At 45.1% G+C, this 21,120-nt stretch overlaps 1 protein-coding gene across 1 annotated transcript; it reads left to right on the forward strand.

Annotated features, from left to right (window-relative positions):
- Positions 1–717: 717 nt before the first annotated feature.
- Positions 718–19,372, forward strand: cav3 (caveolin 3). The gene is made up of 3 exons (XM_068052299.1): positions 718–914; positions 7,475–7,591; positions 18,830–19,372. The coding sequence occupies exons 2-3, from the start codon at positions 7,478–7,480 to the stop codon at positions 19,169–19,171; spliced, it is 456 nt and encodes a 151-aa protein (XP_067908400.1). The 5' UTR covers positions 718–914; positions 7,475–7,477; the 3' UTR covers positions 19,172–19,372.
- Positions 19,373–21,120: the final 1,748 nt, after the last annotated feature.

A 21,120-nucleotide genomic window follows, 5' to 3' on the forward strand; every position in this document is an offset into this window, starting at 1 on the left:
CATGGTCACCATTTCTGAAACTAGCTTTTTTGTTTAATTCCAAATTTATTAATTGAATTTAAATTCCACCAGCTTCTATGGTAGGATTTGAACCTGTGTTCCCAAGCATTAGCCTGGGCCTCTAGATTGCTAGTCCAGGTCGTTACCACCACACTATTGCGGCCTGGCTGGCAACATTGGAACGTGTGTGTGGGTGAGGTGGAGTATCTGGATATTAGGTGTGAGTCCTGAGTGTTAGGGTGTGCTGCTGGGTGAGTGATGGGAGTGTGGTGCAGTGAGCAATGTGAGAGGCTGGTGTTGTGGGTAGGAGATGTCATGTGAAAATGTATTCACTCACCTTGACCACCCTTGTGAGGTCATCAGACTTCTTGCGGTCAGCTCCTTGGGTCCAGACTGTTGCAGTTGACCTCCCTGACCATCTGCTCCCACTCCCATCCGAGGGTGGTGCTTGTGTGCCTCCTGTTCTCCACCCACCCTGCCACAGAACCATGACACCTCTCCTCCTGCACTATCAATGCCTCCAGTGCCACATCCGTCAGTCTGGATCCTTCTAACGTGTCCTGGTGTTCATTTTTCAGGATTTTCTATTTTGGCAAGCAATTTTTCTGACTTCCCTTTAAGAGGCTTCCTGCCTTTAAGAAAAAGCAGGCTGCCTGTACCATGTGATTGGGAAACAATGTTGCTGATGCTTCCTGCTGTGTGCAGATCACTGGCAGCATTGAGAGGAGGAGACCTGCGCTCGAGGCCCAGGTTCCTGCGCTGAAATCATTCAGATGAGGTGGTTTGACAAATTTTCTGTCTTACCCACCTCGATCTGAACAGGCGCAGACACGCCGCAAATAGCCCCTGTGCCCAGACATCGGAGCAGATGAAATTTTAGCCCCGGGTTTGTTGAAACTAGCAGAAAATAACAGGTAATTCTAGTAAGTAGTTTGTTTGAGCTATTGAGGGAAAGAAGTTGTTTCTGTGGTGTTTTATCCAATGAATTAATCATATCAAAGATCCAGGCCACAAAATCCAGCTCTGTAGCACCAGTACATTTGTTGGTTTGAGTGCTGGTTTAGGTGAGGAATGGTATCCCTGCCCCTCCTGACCACTCCCAGCATGACTTGCACCAATTGGCAAATTGTTGAGCATGATCGTTCTGGCATTATGTGTGTGCACTGGAAATATACCGAGTGGGCAGATTGTGACGAGTCAGCGTCCAATGTCGATTTGGCACACAACCTGTCATTTTTGACCTTGCCGCTCTAGTTAAGGCTCTGTCTTAAACAGACACAGTTGAACACGTGTTCATCTGCACAAGGGACTCGCCCACCTCCCCCGACTTAAATAGGATTGTCTAACTTGCAGGTTAGTTGCTTATTATTATCTCCTGCCTCTTGTAGATTTTGTTGAAGGGGTTGTGGAAAGTTGATAAAGTTTACTGGAAATGGTGCTGGACATTGGCAAGGCATTCTTTGTTATTGAATGGCCTCCGAGTACACTACTGGCTGCAGCATCAGAGGGCGGTGCAGCAGAGGCAGCAGACAAGACAAGCTGCTCGGGGACGGAGAAGGAGGAGGACTCTAGCAGGAGGCCTTGCCCACATAGGGTCTTCAGGGAACCATTCTCCTACCTGCACCTAGAATGGTTGCAGCACAGAAAGAGGCTATTTGGCCCGTCGTACCCGTGCTGGCTCTCTGCAAGAGGATCTCAGCTAGTCCCACTCCCCAGCCTTTTCCCCATAGCCCTGCAATTGTTTTCTCCTCAGATAATTATCCAATGCCCATTAAAGCCACAACTGAATTTGCCTCCACCACAATGTCAGGCAGTGAATTCCAGATCCTAACCACATGCTCCATAAAAAATTTTTTTCTCATGTCACCTCTGCCATTCTTTTGCCATTCACCTTAAATTGGTGACCTCTGGTTCTGGATCCTTCAGCCAATGGGAACAGTTTCTCCCTATCTACTCTGTCTAAACCCCTCATAATTTTATACACCTCTTTCAAATTTCATCTTCATCTTCTCTTCTCGATGTAGAACAGCCCCAGCTCCTGCAATCTATCCACGTAACTGAAGTTCCTCATCCCTGGAACCATTCTTGAAAATCTTTTCTGCACCCGCTCTAAAGCCTTCACATCCTTCCTAAAGAGAGGTGCCCAGAATTGGACACACTACTGAAGATGAGGCTAAAATAGTGTTTTATAACAGTTCACCATAACATCCTTGTTTTTGTACTCTATGCCTTTAGGATCCCGTATGCCTTATTAATCACTTTTTCAACCTGCTGTGTACCTTCAATGACTTTTGTACATATATCCTGATATGACCAGATGAGAAAGGTGTCTAGGGGTCCCTCTCAGCCTTCACCCGGTCTTACTGTAACAGGGTTTATTTTTAAACACGCCGTGTTGTTAGCTCCTTCTTGGTGAATCCTTATTTACCGCTTTCCAATTATAAGGCAAAGAAACTAGCACAAACAGGTTTTCTTAGGTTTGAAGAAGAAAAGTTGAAATTTATTAAACTTAAACTCTAATTTAGTTGACGCCTACAGATACACAACGCTCCCACACTAGCATGCCTACGCGATACACACATGCAAATAGAGACAGAAAAGAGCAGAAGAAAAATAAAGTGGAAAAGTTTGAGGCAATATCTGAAGAGTTTTTGTTAACGGTTCTTCGAGCTCACTGTAGAGCCCTTGATTGTAGGTAGATCTTGCTTTTCGTTGGGGCCCAGTATTCTTGTTCGCTGTAGGAGACTTTTCTCTCTTGGGGTTCATGTGTCTTCAGTGGATTCAGAGGCTTGTGAGAAAGAGATGGGAGCAGATGGGAGAGATCTTCTCAGTCCAGGAACAAACAGTCTTTCTCAGTTTAAACTCTCTGTGGCCAGTTCAAAAGAAGACCCTGTAACAGCCAGGTAGTCATATGACCAGCTGGTCTAACCAGTCCTGACCCTTGTGGATTGTATCCTTCCTAGCAGGCCCTGGAATGCACTTCCTCATCTTCGATGTCTGTTCTTATGTAAATGTTTTTTTCCCAGCCATGGCTGATCTGTTTAACAAGTCATTTCCTCACTCCAACAACAGCTAAAAAAAAATCAATGTTCATGACAAAATTGATGTGCCTCATTTTTGACAGGTGGGGGCCTAGCATGACAACCCCCAGGTCCCCTTGCTCCTGCACTCCTTTTAAAATTGTACCCTTAATTTTATATTGCCTTTCCTCATTTTTCTTACCAAAATGTATCCCTTCACATTTCTCTGCAGTAAATGCATTAATCTGAGCTTCCACTGCAGCACCTAGATGTTGCGTGGCTTCTGTTTGTGCTGCAATGGAAGCTGAGACATCGGCCATCAGATGCTGCATCACAGTTATGTCAGCAAAGGTTCTCATGCAATTGACCAACACTTCCACACTAGAAATAATGAGCTCCAAGCTCTGCACCACATTGGAACTGACTCCCCAAAGCTCCTTGACAGTGACAACAGTCTGTCAGGATGCACCAGTGCATCAAGCATTTCTGTACGCATATCCAGCGATGTTTTTTCTGTATCCATTGAAGTCGTCAACTGAATCCTCTGCAGTAGAACTTGTGTGTGATCTTGTCCTCCAGTGAGCTGGTGCAAGTGCTAGCCTTTCCTCCTGGCCTGGCTGCAGCCCTCAAGTGTCCAGTGACTCACCACATGCAGATCTTGCCTCTATACGCCCCTCTAAAGTGTGCACAGTGCCAGTATCTGAGCTGGTGGCTGTGAGCGTTAGTCAGATCAGGAGGTGGTGTTTCTTCCTCTTCAGTCTGCGCAGTCTGTGATGGCTTCAGGGATGCTGCTGGCCATGGCCTCAAAGACGGCCACTCCAGTGATGCCCGGCACCATTTCCTCCATGTGCAGCCTGCCTTCCCCCCCTGGTTAGCTGCTGCTGCCACCTATTATGAGCACTTTATCCTGTAAAACAGAAGGAAGTGTGCCAACGAGTGTGGTGCAATATGTTTGGATGATGTGCCTGTCACAGTTGAATAGCTGGCAGTGTATGGAAGCTCTGAGATGTGATTGTGCAGCTTCCAGCAGTACAGTATGTGAGCGTGAGGTGAAGCATATGAATGTGAGGTTTGGAGTCGTGGTTGATAGTGATTGTTGGTATGTGGGTGAAGTGGGTGTGGTATGTGGAGCAGTGTGTGAGGCTAGTGGTACAGTCAGTAGGATTTGGCATGTAAGGATGCATTCACTGACCTTGATCACTCGGGTGAGATCATTAAACTTCCTGTGGCACTGCATGCAGGTCCTCGAAACCAGATTGTTAGCATTGACCTCCACGGCCACCTGCTCCCACTGCCTTCTCAGCACTTGTCTGGAGGGTCTCCTGGGCCCCGGGAGAAGAGAACCTCTCTCTTCCTGTCCACCTCTTGCAGTAGTGACTGCAGCATGGCATCTGAAAATCTGGAGGCCGCTCTCTGGCCTGTTGCTCCATTTCTGCTCCTTCCGCCTGATCTTCAAATATTGTCCATACAGTTTCAGCCCCTGCTGCAGCTAGAATGCACCTCGTCTTTAAATGCTGCTAGCCTCGCATGAACCTGGGCCCCCTGCTGATGGGGTGCAGCCACTCAGCAGTATGTTCAGTGCTGGACTGCATGCCATAATCCTGCAAATGAGCAGGCAGCACCAAGTTTGCCTGCTGCCTGTATCACTTTGAATGGTGCAGAGTAATCATGCATCATGATCCCCACGCCTGATTTTAGAGACTATCCAATTTAGCACTCTTGATGCCTCCTTTGCACACATCAAAACTCTGAAATTGCATCTAATTACCCAGCACCCAGTACCTAATGCCCAGTCCCAGTTACCAGGATCCAATACCTATCCTCAATAACAGTATCAAACACCAGCCCCAGTTACCAGCACCCAATAGCCATTGTCAGTCACAGTAACCAGGACTCAATACCCATCACACAATACTAGCCCCAATAACCAGTACCCAATACCCAGCCCCAGTAACCACTACCCAACACCCAACGCCCAACAAAAAAAGACTTGCATTTATGTAGCACCTTTCGTAACCAATGGATATCTCAAAGTGCTTTACAGTCAATGAAGTACGTTTGAAGTGTAGTCACTGTCGTAATGTAGGAAATGTGCTAGCCTGTTTGTGCACAGCAAGATCCCACAAACAGAAATGTGAAAATAACCATTAGTTTGTTTTTGTGATGTTGATTGAGGAATAAATATTGGCCACCCCAAATACCCAGCACCCAATACCTAACAACAACAACTTGTATTTATATATCACCTATAACATAATAAAACATTCGAAGGCACTTCACAGGAGCATTATAAAACCAAATGTGACATCGAGTCACATAAGGCGATATTAGGAAAAATGACCAAAAGCTTGGTCAAAGAGTAGGTTATAAGGAGCATCTTAAAGGAGGACAGAGAGGTAGAGAGGCCGAGAGATTTAGGGAGGCAATTCAAGAGCTTAGGGCCTTGGCAGCTGAAGGCACGGCCACCGATGGTGGAGTGATTAAAATTGGGGACGGTCAAGAGGGCAGAATCAGTGGAGTGTCGATCTCAGAGGGTTCTGGGACTGGACGCTATCACAGAGCTGGGGGCGAAGGGATTTGCAAACAAGGATGAGAATTTTAAAATTGAGGCATTGCTTAACTGTGAGCCAATGTAGGTCAGGGAGCACAGGGGTGAACAGAACTTAGTGCCAGTTAGGAAACACGCAGCAGAATTTTGGAATGACCTCAAACCTAAGGAGAATACAATGTGGAAGCCTAGCCAGGAGTACATTGGAATAATCAAATCTAGAGATATCAAAGACATGGATGCGGGTTTCAGCAGTAAGATGAGCTGGGGCAGGGACAGAGTCGGGCGATGTTACAGAAGTGGAAATAGGCGGTCTTAGTGGTGGCGTGGATATGTGGTGGGAATCTCATCTTGGGGGCCACATATGACAACGAGTTTGAGAACAGTCTGGTTCAGCCTCAGACAGTTGCCATGGAGAGGGATAGAGTTGGTGATTAGGGAGTGGAATTTCTGGCGGGGACTGATGACAATGGCTTTGATCTTCCCAATATCTAGTTGGAGGAAGTTTCTGGCCATCTAGTGCTGGATGTTGGACAAGTAGTCTGACAATTTACAGACAGTGGAGTGGTCAAGAGAGGTGGTGAGGTGGTCATCAATGTACACGTGGAAACTGAAGTTGTGTTTTATGATGATAGAAGAGAAGACGGTAGAAGAGAAGTAGGAGGTGGCCAAGGATGGATCCTTGGGGGACACCAGAGGTAACAGTGCAGGAGCAGGAAGAGAAGCCATTGCAGGTGATTATCTGGCTATGATTGGATAGATAAGAATGAAACCAGGTGAGAGCAGACCCACCCAGCTGGATGACAGTGGAAAGGTGTTGGAGGAGGATGGTGTGGTCAACTGTGTCAAAGGCTGCAGACAGGTCTAGAAGGACGAGGTGGGATAGTTTGCCTTTGTCACAGTCACATAGGATGTAATTTGTGACTTTGGTAAGAACAATTTCAGAATGTGGCGGGATGGAAACCTGATTGGAGGGATTCAAACATGGAGTTTCGGGAAAGATGGACACGGATTTGGGAGGTGGCAACACGTCTAGGGATGTTGGGGAGCAAAGAAAGGTCGATGATGGGATGGTAGATTTGAAGGAGGGGGACAGCACCTGAGGACACAGAACTGTAAACATTGTCAGCTAAAATGGGAGACCAGAAGGGAAGCTGGGTGGTCAGTAGCTTAGTGGGAATAGGGTCAAGGGAGCAGGAGGCATATCCCAATACCCAACACCCAATAACCCAAAACCTCTATCCAATACCCAACACCTTGTATCAATACCCAACACCCAATAACCCAAAACCTCTATCCAATACCCAACACCCAATACCCAACACCCAGCATCCAATACCCAGCACTCCATTATCCAGCACCCAAACCCAATACCCTATATGCAATACCCAGCACCATAGACTAATATTCAGCACCCTACACCCAATTACCAGCAGCGAATCTCGAAACATTCCCCAATCTGGGTTAAATTTAGGGAGCTATTTTGCTGGCTGTGTTCCCGCTCTGAACAGGTATTAGAATAATCCATGACTGCAGTTCTGCCTTTGGATTGCAGTGTTAGTATAAAAGCAGCGGGAGGGAATGTGCTATAATTGTGTCAGTGGTGTGAAAGGAGTGGATGCTCTCTGGAATATCGGCTCTGGTTGTGAGGAATGCCACGGGCTGGTGTAGTAGCAAGGCTGCAGATTCTCTCTCAGACCTCACAGTCGTTTGAGAGGAGCCTCCTGCCATGTCAGATTGATCTCCAGGGTGTGGCTACACTTGGGGAGTTGAGAAATCCTGGGCACTTCTTCACACAGTCTGTCCCCCCTTCCACCCACCCCACAAATACACTAGATTTCCCGTCACTTTAACAGTGCGGTGGAACGGTCAAGACATTTGAGTGGTGGTAAACTTTTTTTTGCAGGTCATGACTGCGGCGGAACCCAACAAAAGCGACGAGCCGAAGATCAATCTCGGTTTCACCAAAGAAATCGATCTGGTCAACCGGGATCCCAAGCATATTAACGAGGATGTGGTGAAGGTAAAACTTCTTCCCTCTGTTTTGTAAAGTGCATGTCGTGTGATGCCTTTATTGCCAGTGAATCTGTGCAGAACTATCCTTAGAATGCACAAAGTCCAATAACCCATATCCTTTATACCGTCTACATGTTTGACATTTAACCTTGCTGCACTAAATACTTAACAAACACACGCGGCGCGTGCCTTGAAATATAGTTTGCATTCTTTTTAAAAATGCAAAAAAAAAATCTACAGTGTTATATCCTGCACAATTGGTTGACCCGTTTTGTCTCCCCCACCCCCCTCATCAATTATTTTGGAAGTGTTGCCGCTGTAAGTGTGTCCCTGCTTTAAATATCCCGAGCCTGAGACAGTGATAGCTGATCTATATTTAACCTGCTGTGCTCTGTTCATGTACAGACTCTGGCTTGAATTGTACTCACTGAACTTACAGAATGCGATTTGATATTGACCACAATTGTAAAACAAAACTCTAATGAATACCCTATACGTACTAGTTGCCTCAAAATATCGAAGCACGGGTTAAAAAAGGTGCACATTTATATCGCCATTGTCATAACCTCAGGATGTCTCAAAGTCTTTTACAGACAATTAAGCAATTTTTTTTTGAAACGTAGTCAGCGTTGTAATGTGGGAAACTGAGCAGCCAGTTTGTGCACAGCAAGCTCCCACAAACAGCAATGTGATAATGACCAGATAATCTGTTTAAGTGGGGTTGGTTGAGGCATAAATATTGCCCAGGACACCTGGTAGAACTCCTCTGTTCTCCTTTGGAATAGCGCAATAGAATCTTTTGCAGCCACCTGAGAGAGCAGGGCTGTAATTTTACAGCCCCCCAACGAGTGGGCTGGTGGCCGGGGGAGGGGAGGGGAGGGGAAGGGGGGGCATAAAATTGAGTGGGAGGTGGGGGAGCTGTTCCTGACCCCCTCCCGCTCCTGCTGCAATTTTACGTGGGGCGGCGGTGGCGAGAAATGGCCCGCCCGCCCCAGACCAATCAAGGCCCTTAACTGGCCAATGACCTGCCACTTAAAGGCCTCCTCCCACTGCCGCTGGTATATTACTTGCAGCGACCGGACGGCGTAAGCCCCAAGAACCCCGCCTGTTAAAACCACCCCCAAGGCACAAAACTCCGCCCCCCCAAACGAGCCCCCCTCCTCCAAACGACCCCCCCCAACCGAACCCCCCTCCCCAAACCGACCCCGGACCCGCCCCCCACGAACCCTCCCCTACCAAACCCTCCCGTCCCCTCCCCTTGCCTCGCTGGGGCCTGGCCGATTGTCCCAGGCGAGGCCCTAAAAACCTACCTGAGTTCCAGCCATCCTTCCTCTTGCCTCTGATGCCTGGGTGTAGTCCCAGCAGTGGCCACTGCTTCTGGTGGCCATTGCTGGGACTAAGAGCTGCCGGCCCACTGATTGGCCAGCAGCTCCTTTAGGTGGGACATCCTGCCTCAGGGAGGTGGAAGTCCCGTCCAAGACCAATTAAGGGCCTGGGGAATGAAAAATCCCGGCCTGGCTCTCCAGGCCCGGCGGAGGCGGGCATCCCCTTGACTTTTTGGCTGGTGGGCGGGCCAGCTCTCCCTCTCGTACTACACTAATATGGAAGCCTAAATTTTGTGTTGAAGTCTCCAGAGTCTGGTTTCAGTGCCCCACTGCCATTTACGCATATCAGTGAACATGGTACTGTATATAACCACACTAGAAGAGGAATTGCGATTTCAAGCAACTCAACAATGATGACAAATTGGAGAAGAATTGACAATGGGGCCAAAATCTCAATTGAATTCCTGGTTCAAGGAATTGAGCATCCTTAGGATGAATTGGATGAAATTGAATGAAATGTTCACTTGCTAATGCGTTGAATAACTGGTTACTCAACAGTCAAGAACCTGAATACTTTGATCTATGTTTTGTAAATGGTTTCAATATATTGTTTAGAAATGATCCAATCTGAGCACACGATCCAATAACCTTACATTGAATAATCAATAAGGAGGCAGAGACCGGTGAAACAGTCTTCAACATTTTTCCTTATTTGGGCAAGCATTGAAGCACAAGTCCTGAGAGGAGGGGTCTTGAGGCCTCATAGGTCGACTGGTTTGACCTTTGTTTCTCTGCAAATGCTGCCTGATCTGCTGAGTATTTTCAGTTGGTTTTCTTCTTATGTTTCCATAAAGTCATAATTGCCTTTTGCCATTCTGACAATTATATTGCATGTGACTGACTCATTGATGTGATTATGTCACTGCATTGTTAAATCTTTCCTTTATTTGTTTGCAAACACTTTAAAAACTGTAGGGTCGATTTTAACACTACCTGTCTGGGCAGAAACTGGGCTCACGGATGATCACAAATGAGGGAGTTACTTAACTCTCTCATAACTCAACCCTTTCCCAATGTTGCTCATTTTAAGGTGCCAGGTTGTTCAGGCGGCTGAGGGTTACACCTAAAGCAGGTAGTGGCCTCATGAAATTATGCAAACCAGGGTACTGGTATTATCAGTAGGGCCCCAATTGCTTTTTAACTGAAGTCTAAGTGGGGAGGCTGCCTTGGATCTCCTGCCACATTTTTGTTAGGTAAGGGCATTGAGGGTTATGGAACCAAGGCAGATAAATGAAACCAAGATACAGATCACCCACGATCTAATTGAATGGCAGAACAGGCTCAATGGGCTGAATGGCCTACTCCTGTTCCTAAGTTCCTACGTGGCTGAAGCAGGTCTGCAGCTGGTCTGTGCACAGAAGAGGCCCTCCAAGGTAAGTGAAAAGCTGTCCTTTGTGGGGCCACGAGGAGCAGGATTGCATCCTCTGAACCCCACAAGGAAAGCTGTGGCCTCCCATTTCCTGCACTTCCGCCAGGGCCTTCCTGAAACTCTCTTCTGGTGACGTACTTTGTCTCCACAAGTTTTCCTCTGGTGCTGACCAGTGGTCTCTTGCTGCTTAAACCTTTACTCCTGCCTGCTGGCCAGCTGCCACGTTCCGCCCATTTCCTGCATCAGACTGACAGTATGCAGATAAGGCCTAGGAGTTAAATTACTTTGGACACTCAACCCACCTCACCTCTCCCCATCCCATCCCACCCTGTCTACCCAAAACCCACTGGAGGTTAGAATTGTTCCTCTTTTACATCCACACAATGAGAATCTCTGGGATTGCACTGTTTCTTTGCTTGAATGCTACTCCAAGTCTGGGCTGCAATGAAACACTTGACAGCCTCAATAATCATAGTTGTAATATAAACAGTAAATTCATTGGCTAAAGACACCACATGGTTTGGTACTGAGCCATATAAGCCAAGGTGGTCCCTGGTTTGCTGTCCATGAGGTAGGCAGAAGAAAAAAGAAACATTTGCGAGGGCTCCCACAACCCATGCATGTCCAGCAAACACTATTGGAAGCAGATGACAATAGGATCCGTCTTGACTGTGAACCTTTGTTGCTTATCCAGCCTAGTGTGCTCACTATTCGGTCTCACACATGAGGTTATGTTGTTGTGAACCGGAATGCACTGCCCGAAAGGGTGGTTAACACAGATTCAGTCTGGGAATTGGACATATACTTGATAAGCAAAAAGTTGCAGAGCTACGGGAAGAGCAGGGAGGTTGGGACTCAGGGATAGCTCTTTCAAAGAGCCAGCACTGACATGATGAGGCAAAAGGCTAAATGATTCTATTGTCATTTGGGAGCGGTATGAGAGGGCTGTCACTGAAACCTGACTTTTTAAAAATTCCTTCTCGGTATGTGGGTGTTGCTGGCAAGGCCCGTATTTATTGCCCTTCATGCATTGCCCTGAGAAGATGGTGATTGGCTTGCTTTGGCTACTTCAAAACGCACCTGGAGTACTGTGTGCAGCTTTGGTCCCCTTACCTTAGGAAGGATATTATTGCCATAGAGGGAGTGCAACAAAGGTTCCCCAGACTTGTTCCCGGGATGGCGGGACATACGAAAATACAAACTAGGAGCAGGAGTAGGCCACTCGGCCCCTCGCGCCTGCTCTGCCATTAAATAAGCTCATGGTTGAACTGATTACTCCACATTTCCACCTACCCCCGATAACCTTCCACTCCCTTGCTTATCAAGAATCTATCTACCTCTGCCTTAAAAATATTCAAAGACTCTGCTTCCACTGCCTTTTGAGGAGGAGAATTCCAAAGACTCACGACCCTCTGAGAGAAAAAATTTCTCCTCATCTCTGTTTTAAATGGGCGACCCCTTATTTTTAAACAGTGACCCTTAGTTCTAGATTCTTCCACGAGGGGAAACATCCTTTCCACATCCACCCTGTCAAGACCCCTCAGGATCTTATATATTTCAATGAAGTCGCCTCTTACTCTTCTAAATTCCAGGGGATACAAGCCTAGCCTGTCCAATCTTTCCTCATGAGACAGGCCGCCCATTCCAGGTATTAGTCTAGTAAACCTTCTCTGTACTGCCTCCAACACATTTACATCCTTCCTTAAATAAGGAGACCAGTACTGTACACCATACTCCAGATGTGGTCTCACCAATGCCCTGTATAGCTGAAGCATAACCTCCCTACTTTTGTATTCAATTCCCCTCGCGATAAACGATAACATTCTATTAGCTTTCCTAATTACGTGCTGTACCTGTACACTAACCTTTTGCGATTCATGCACTAGGACACCCAGATTCCTCTGCATCTCAGCGCTCTGCAATCTCTCACCATTTAGATAATATGCTTCTTTTTATTCTTCCTGCCAAAGTGGACAATTTCCCACTTTCCCACATTATACTCCATTTGCCAGGTCTTTGCCCACTCACTTAACCTATCTATATCCCTTTGTAGACTCCTTATGTCCTCTTCACAAGTTACTTTCCTACCTATTTTTGTGTCATCAGCAAATTTAGCAACCATACCTTCGGTCCCTTCATCTAAGTCATTTATATAAACTGTCCTATGAAGAGAGATTGGGGAAACTGGGCCTTTATTCTCTAGAGTTTTGAAGAATGAGAGGTGATCTCATTGAAACCTACAAAATACTTAAAGGGATAGACAGGGTAGATGCAGCTGAGATGTTTCCCCTGGTTAGAGAGTCTAGAACCAGGGGACACAATTTCAAAATAAGGGGGAAGCCACTTAGGACTGAGATGAGGAGAAATTTAATTACTCAGAGGGTTGTGAATCTTTGGAATTCTCTACCCCAGAGGGCTGTGGAAGCTCAGTCATTGAGTACGTTTAAAGCAGAGATTGTCAGATTTCTAAATACAAATGACATAAGGGGATATGAGGATAGTGTGGGAAAAAGGCATTGAAGTGGATGATCAGCCGTGATCATATTGAATGGCAGAGCAGGCTCGATGGGCTGAATGGCCTACTTCTGCTCCTATGTTCCTATTAGATTCAAACACATTGGTGTGGGACTGGAGTCACGTATTGGCCAGACCAGGCAAGGGCCACAGGTTTCCTTCCCTTAAGGACATTATAGTGAACTAGTTGGGTTTTTACAACAACGGACATCTTCATGATCACTTTTACTGGTACTTTTAATTTCTAGCTTTAAAAAAAATTGATATTCTCAAACTGCCTGGGGGGAATTTGAACTCGCCTTTTACTGGATGAATAGTCTAAGTTTCCATGAGTTACTAGTCCCATAATATAACCTTCTCATGTCAGAAAGGACAGAAATACACTGAGGCCACAGCCTTTAATCTACTGGCAGCTCATCGTTCCTGTCTACTGGGGCATTCTGCACAACATTTATTGGGTTGGGGAGGGTGGGGGTGTTGGTGGCGAGGTGGGTGAGACAAATCATTGTCACAGTGTGAGTGCCTGGCAGGTGGCACAGTTTTGCGTCAGGCAGATGATCAGGTTTTTCTCTTGCTGTGATGGAATGCTGGACTCACACGCACTGCGGTGCCCAACGACATAGCAGAGTGCTGAGCGAGGGACATGCCAATCCAGGTGGGCGGGATCGACCGATTGACTGAGCTGCAGCTTGACCCCTGTGACCCTACTGTTTTTGGAGCTGAGGCTCAGCACTTTCACTAATGTTTGGATAGCCTAGCAACAAGCAACACTATAAACTATATGCTTACGATGCAGTTAGACTCATTTTATATTCAGGATTGAATTCAACTGAGGGAAAAAAACTCTGGAAATTAAAAAATTGCTATCTGTAAACGTGACCAAGAAGTTGTTGGATTGTTGTAAAAACAGAACCGATTCCTTCATGTCATTTAGGGAATGAAATCTGTCGTCTTTAATTCATGTAAGAGGGAGCTAATGCCCAAGTACAGCATAAAATTGACAATTCTGAGATCGCTACAAGTCAGCAGCCATCTGCTTGCACTTCTGAAATCGACCCTCTGCAGATGTATTTAATGAATGTGCGGAATTCTGCCCACCCTTCTTTAGTAAAACTTTAAATCTTCAAAAAGATTGGACCTGGCCTTTTTTTAAAAACTTTGTAAGTTTTAAATAAAAGTTGACTCAGGGACATCTGTGGTTATACCACAACTGACGGGTAAAACTGACCTGCCCATCCTATTCTCTTGGGAGCTCGCTGCTGATGTCAAGATGCCGACTTCTCAGATCTATAATGTAGGCTGCATTAGAGTGGCATGAAGGGTTAAATGCCAGCAACACCAAAAGTGCAGTAAAACTCACACAGGCTTCTTTGACAGCATCTCCCAAAACCAACAACTTCTGTCACCTAAAAGGCCAATGGCAGCAGGCACATGGGAATACCACCACCTTCAATTATCCCTCCCAAGTAACACACCATTCCAACTTGGAAATATATCACCTCTTCTTCATCGTCGCTGGGTCGAATCCCCTATATAATAGTGCAGTCAGAGTACCTTCACCACGCGGACTGTGCAGTTCAAGATGGTGGCTCATTGCATCTTCTCAAGGGCAGTTAGGGATGGGCAAGAAATGTCAGCCTTTCTAGTGATGCATATATGTCCAGAATTAATAAAATAAAACTGGGCATGAAGAGTGCAATCTTGTTAATTAACCAGTTATACTAATCTTTTGGGCATTTTCACTTTAACCCTAACTCTTCAGTTCACAAGGAAGATACAACTGCAAATAATAAATCAGAGAATACTCAATATCTGAATGTTCAGTTGGCCATCTAGTAAATTTTGAGGCCAACTATCTTCTTTCCCCCATATTTTCTCCTTTTTCCTGGGTCAATCCCTGGGATGTGGTGTGCAGCACTTCTTCACCTTGAACCCTGCAAACTGGATAACGGGGTATGCATTAGTGCGAACCATTGTAACTTCCTCTCTGCCTCCACCTCGCTCACTCTCTTGCTCTCTGCCCCCTCCTTTCTCTACTGGCAACCTTCCTACAATGACCTGGCTGAGATAAGAGAGGATGGTTGGAAGGGGAATCACAGATGTGAGTTGGCATTTTACCATTATGTCAGGGTTCCAGTGCACTGCACCGACATTACATTTAATTAGTCTTTTTAAAACCACTTTGCCAATTCAGGATGAATTGGAATTGTGAAGGTGAAGAATATGGGAAAAGTATGAAGCATTGTGTTCAGTTTGGAACACTACCTACAAAACATTAGCTGGATCTTGGAAAGGTCCTGAATCAGGACCTAAATCAGTGAGACATGTAGAGGACATTGAAAGAGAAGATGGGCAAGGGACATGAGCCAAAGTTTAAGAATCCCAGAGGGACACAATGGGGTAATATGAAGCTGATTTTAGAAAACTAGGACCTGCTGGAACCTCAAACTAAATGTAGCTTCAGAAGCAAGTATATCTTTTTTCAATAAAATCAAAGTTAAATACTCCAGTTACTGGAAATCTGAAATAAAAACAGAGCATGCTGGAAATACTCAGCAGGTCTTGCAGCATCTATGGAGTCTGTGGAGAGAGAAACAGAGTTAATGTTTCAGGTCTGTGACCTTTCATCAGATGACAGACTTTGCCACAACCATTTAATCGTCTGAGTAAGGAGACCCTGTCACAATTCCTGCAGCAAGGTGCAGCATTGTGAAATATCTCCCTTGTACCTGAAAGTAATTGAGCCAAGCTCCAGTGTTAGTAATCTGCCCTAACAATTCCTATTTACAACCCGCACTAATAGCGGCTTCAGTCAATATGGAAAAGGCAATAATTTAAGGAAAGGTGCAGTGCTGAGCTCAGCCTGAAATGGTTACCGTCTCCATTTCATCAAAGTGTCAGTACTGATTTACCAGCCTGACAACAATAGCATTTTTAATGTAGCAAAATGTCCCAGGCGCTTCACAGGAGCATCATTAAACAAATTTAACGCAGAGCCACATAAGGAGATATTAGGACAGGTGACCAAAAGCTTGGTCAAAGTGGTAGGTTTTAGGAAGTGTCTTAAAGGAGGAGAGAGCGAGGGAAAGGAAAGGATCCAAAAAGGTTTGGGAAGGAATTACAGAGCTTAGATCTTGGCAGCTTAAGGCATAGCCACCAATGGTGGAGCAATGAAAATTGGGGATGTGCAAGAGTCCAGAATTAGAGGAGTGCAGAGATCTTGGATGGTTGTGGGGCTAGCCACAGATAGGGAGGGGTGAAGCCATGAAGGAATTTGAAAACAAGAATGAGATTATTAAAGTCGAGGAATTGCCAGACCGGGAGCCAGCATAGGTCAATGAGTACAAGGGTGATGGGTGACCGGGAATTGTTGAAAGTTAGAGCATGAATTCGGTTGAAACTGGTTTTGCCAAGAACCAACTTTTGCTTGCAGCTGTTATGAATTGCAGGTAAAAAATAGCCAGTTAATAAATCCATTTACACCAAAGTTCAATAAACACCCAGTTCAGTTTGAACCATTCCAGAAAAGAGAACGTGGATATATCAGTGTTGGAGTGCCATGGTAAACAGAATTCTGCTTTTTAACAAATAATTCTTACAACATTTCTCATTGTGAAATCTGCCACATTATTCCACAACACCGAGTTATGATGTATTTCAGATGTTTGTTTAAAATGTAAAATCAATTCATAAAACTGCCACTGATCTCACGTAAATGAAAGTGATCCTGGTAGATGTTCCTGCATATCATGATGGTATTAACTTTATCACATGGTGCGATAACATCCTGGAATTGCTACTCCCTTTCCAAACCTGCTACATTCAGCTATTTTTACCCATTTACATGTTCTGCATGAAACTGAAATTGTTCCTGTTGAGAATCTGATGGCAATTTGATGTATTTTGAATGCTTTGCCTTTGTACAAAGTCATGAAAGAAATAATGAACTTGAATTTATATGACATCTTTCATGACCATAGATGTCCCAAAGCACTTTGCAGCCAGTGAAGTACTTTCGAAGTGTAGTCATTGTTGTAATGTAGGAAACGTGGCAGCCAATTTGCACATAGCAAGCTCCCACAAACAGCAATGTATTAAATGACTAGATAGTCGACTTTTGGCAGTGTTGGCTAAAGGATAAATATTGGCCAGGAGACTAGAGATAACTCCCTGCTCTTTTTCGCAAAGTAGTGTGGAGTCTTTTACATCCACCTGAGACCTCAGACAGAGCCTTGATTTAATGTGCCATCAAAAAGCCTATACCTCTGACAACGCAACACTCCCTCAGTACTGCACTGGAGTTTCAGCCTGGATTATATGTTCAGGTTCCTGGAAAGGGTGAATTTGTACAACAAACTGGAAGTTATGCCTTCTGTGCTTGTGTCAATCTCCATTAAATGGAAAGAATTTTATTCTAAATCCTTCCCATTCTCACTTGTGGAGATGACCTTTGTGGCTACCTCATTGCTTCACCAGTCCTCTGTTTGGGTGTCCGATAGTGTAGTGGTTATGTTAGGAAATGGCTAATTCAGTGAGTTCAAATCCCACCATGGCAGTTTAAGACACTGAATTCTATTTAAAATTTTTTGGAAATAATAGCTATTAACTGGAAACCTAACTGGAGTGGCCACCTAAATACCGTGGCTACAAGAGCAGGTCAGAGGCTGTGAATTCTGCAGTGAATAACTCACCTCCTGCCTTCCCAAAGTCTGCCCACCATCTACAAGGCACAAGTCAGAAGTGTGATGAAATACTCTCCACTTGCCTGGATGAGTGCAGCTCAAACAACGTTGAAGAAGCTCGACATCATCCAGGACAAAGTGGCCCGTTTGATTGGCACCCCATCCACCACCTTAAACATTCACACCCTCCCCCACCAGCGCGTAGTGGCAGCAGTGTGTACCATCTACAAGATACAATGCAGCAACTCGCCAAGGCTCCTTTGACAGCACCTTCCAAACCCGCAACATCTAATGCATGGAAAAACAAAGGCAGCAGGCACATGGGAACACCTTCTGCAAGTTCCCCTCCAAGTTGCACACCATCTATCATTGTTCCTTCACTGTCGATGGGTCAAAATCCTGGAACTCCCTTGTTAACAGCACTGTGCATCGTGTAGTTTAATGATTTGCTGCATATTGCAATTAAATTGACAGTCTCAGTCGGGCTATTTAAATGACTGGTGTGGGAGGTTTACACTGCTGTGGAATTGGGTCCTCTCAGGATCGAGGTAGAGTGGAGGGAGCATGATTTTCTCTCTGAATAGTGACCTTCTAATAGAATCACATTCTGGGAAATTATATGTTTCAAAGCCATGTGTTCGAACAAATTAGGAACATAGGAACAGGAGTAGGTCACTCAGCCCCTCGAGTTTACTGTTCACCATTCAGTTAGATTATACCTCAACTACATTTACCTGCCTTGGTTCCATAATCCTTAATGCCCTTGCCTAACAAGAATCTGTCAATCTCAGTCTTGAAAACTCCAAATGACCCTCAGCATCCACAGCCTTTTGGGGGAGAGGGTTCCAGATTTCTACTACCTTTTGTGTGAAGAAGTACTTCCTACTTTCACTCCTGAATGGCCTCGCTCGAACTTTAAGATTATGTCCCCTTGTTCTAGACTCTCCCACCAGAGGAAATAGCTTCTCTCCATATACTCTATCTATCTATTTTAACATTTTAAACACTTTATAATTTGAAACATAATTTAATTCATGGTTCATTAATACCAGACAATCTCTTATTTCCCCTGGAAACTTCCCTCCTTAACCAATTCCCTCAACTAACATACTGGATCCTAATTGTCACAAAAACTCTTCAAAGTACTTGAAAAAAGCAAACAACTCAACCTTGTGTTTTCTCTGTCCAAAAAAGTGTCACAAATTTCAAACCAATTTTAGAGCAAAGGGGTTGAAGGGAGGCTCAGTGTTTGACAGATGTGGAGTCTGAAAGTGTCATTTTGGTTGTATCCATAGATAGAATTTGAAGACGTGATCGGGGAGCCCGAGGGGACATACAGCCCGGACAGAGTGTGGAAAATCAGCTTCACGACCTTCACTGTGTCCAAGTACTGGTGCTATCGAATACTATCTGTCATCTTTGCCATCCCCCTGTCCGTAATCTGGGGTCTCTACTTTGCCTGCCTCTCCTTCTGCCACATCTGGGCTATTGTGCCCTGCATCAAGACATGCCTGATCGAGATACACTGCTTCAGTAGGCTCTACTCCCTCTGCATTCACACCATCTGTGACCCCTTCTTTGAAGCCCTGGGCAAATTATTCAGCAACATTCGCGTCACTTTACACAAGGAAGTTTAGTTTCTCATTACGTCTGCTATCAACACATGTGCCTTTACAGAAGGGTTGTCTGCTAAATTGCTATATTGCTATATTTCATTCAGAACTTTTTCTCTCAAAATTGTAATTCACTTCTACTGTTGATATGGTTGTAGCATTATCTCACTATTGTTCTCCACTTTTGATCATTGTGAAGTTCTAAAAATGTCTAAGAATTCATAGACAAACATTACTATTCCATTCAGTGCTGTCTGAGTCATTCTTGTCTCGTGTGTCTATTTACAACAAAGATTAGTTCATCACCATTGTGAGCATAAGTATCTATACTCCAGGTTTATTGCCAGTTCCTTCCAAGTGCATTTCCATCTCCTTCCCAGTCCACTCTCTCAGGTTGAACCAGACTCAAGCCAGAGCAAACTTTGGATCCCATATCCTCTCCATCAACAGACTACCGACTTCCATCTCTGTAATATCCCCCATCTCTTCCCGTACCTCAGCCTGCCTGCTGCTGAAACCCTCATTCATGCATTTGCCACCTCCAGACTCCAATATTCCATTCATCTGACTCTGGCCTCTTGTGCATTTCCCTCTCCATTCACACTATGATTAGGAGCAGTTTGTTCGGCTACCTAGGCCCTATGCTCTGGAATACTTTCCCTAAACCCCTCTGATTCACCACCTCCCTCACCTCTGGCTGAGCTTTTGCCAACTCCTCCTAATAACTACTTCTTTATCTCATTGCCCATTATTGTCTAACAGTGCCTCTATGAAGTACCTTGAGACATTAGTTCTACATTAGGAGCATTATATAAATGTAGTTTGTTGTTAATTGAAATTTGTCATGGCCAGCTGGGTGTCTGACATTTGTGGAAATGCATCAACGTGTTGAAGAGTCTTCAAACCCAGAGAAATCTACACCAGTAGATTTTCTGTTTGCACATTCTCTCCCATTAGGGACGGGCACATCTCACCTTATTATTGATGCAGAACTGGCGTGTGCTCACTGTGTGTCCTGCTTCCTGTATTACTGGGCTAATGAGACCAACAGGTCCCAGGAATGCTGCTAATGATTCCGGGGCTATAAATGTTAAAGTATGAGGACAGGTAGCATAGACTAGGCTTGTATTCTCTTGAGTATAGAAGATTAAGGGGTGACATAATTGAGGTGTTTGAGACAATTAAAGCATTTGATGGGGTAGGTAGAGATAAATTATTTCCTCTGGTGGGAGAATTCAGAACAAAGGGGCATGAGCTTAAAATTAGAACTAGGCCATTCAGGGTGATGTCAGGAAATATCCCTTCATACAAAGGGTGGATATTTGGATCTCACTCCCTCAAAAAACTGTAGAGCTGGGTGTCAATTGAAAATTTCAAAGCTGAGATTGATGGATTTTTATTAGGTAAGGGTGTGAATGGTTATGGAACCAAGGCAGTTGAATAGAATTGAGGTACATATTAGCTATGATCTATTTGAATGGTAGAACAGGCTCGAGGGACTGAATGGCCTACTCCTGCTCCAATGTTCCTGCTCCGTGGGGGAATTATCTGACCTCAGCTGTGGTAGCAGTTGGAGTGACACAAATATTCCCAGAGTTCATATTCTGGGGGTACACAGTGCAGGGATGGATAGATCACCAGAGCCTATGTCTCTGACTGCTGTCCTGCCCGATGCAGAGGGTGCATACTTGGACATAAGGTGAGGATAAAATCAGGCTTTGTTCATAACTGAATAGACTACTGATGGTCATCAACTGGGCCCAACAGTAGAGGGCAGCTGACACTTTTAGAGCCATACGGTGCCTTATGGGGGAAAATGTGAAAATATCTGGGGTCATCTGCAGCTAGATACAGTATCTGCCATATTTGTTAGCTATGAGTATTGAGGGTTATGGATCAAAGGCGGGTGAATGCCGTTGAGGTATATGTTAGCAAGGATATAATTTAATGGTGGAACAGGCTCAAGGGGCTGA

Source organism: Heterodontus francisci, chromosome 19 (assembly GCF_036365525.1).
Source record: "Heterodontus francisci isolate sHetFra1 chromosome 19, sHetFra1.hap1, whole genome shotgun sequence".
Classification (NCBI taxonomy): domain Eukaryota; kingdom Metazoa; phylum Chordata; class Chondrichthyes; order Heterodontiformes; family Heterodontidae; genus Heterodontus; species Heterodontus francisci.

Coding starts and splice junctions, on each gene's coding strand:
- cav3 (XM_068052299.1), top strand. CDS start 7,478: ATGACTGCGGCGGAACCCAACAAAAGCGACGAGCCGAAGATCAATCTC. Junction 7,592..18,829: donor TTAACGAGGATGTGGTGAAG/GTAAAACTTCTT, acceptor TTGTATCCATAG/ATAGAATTTGAAGACGTGAT.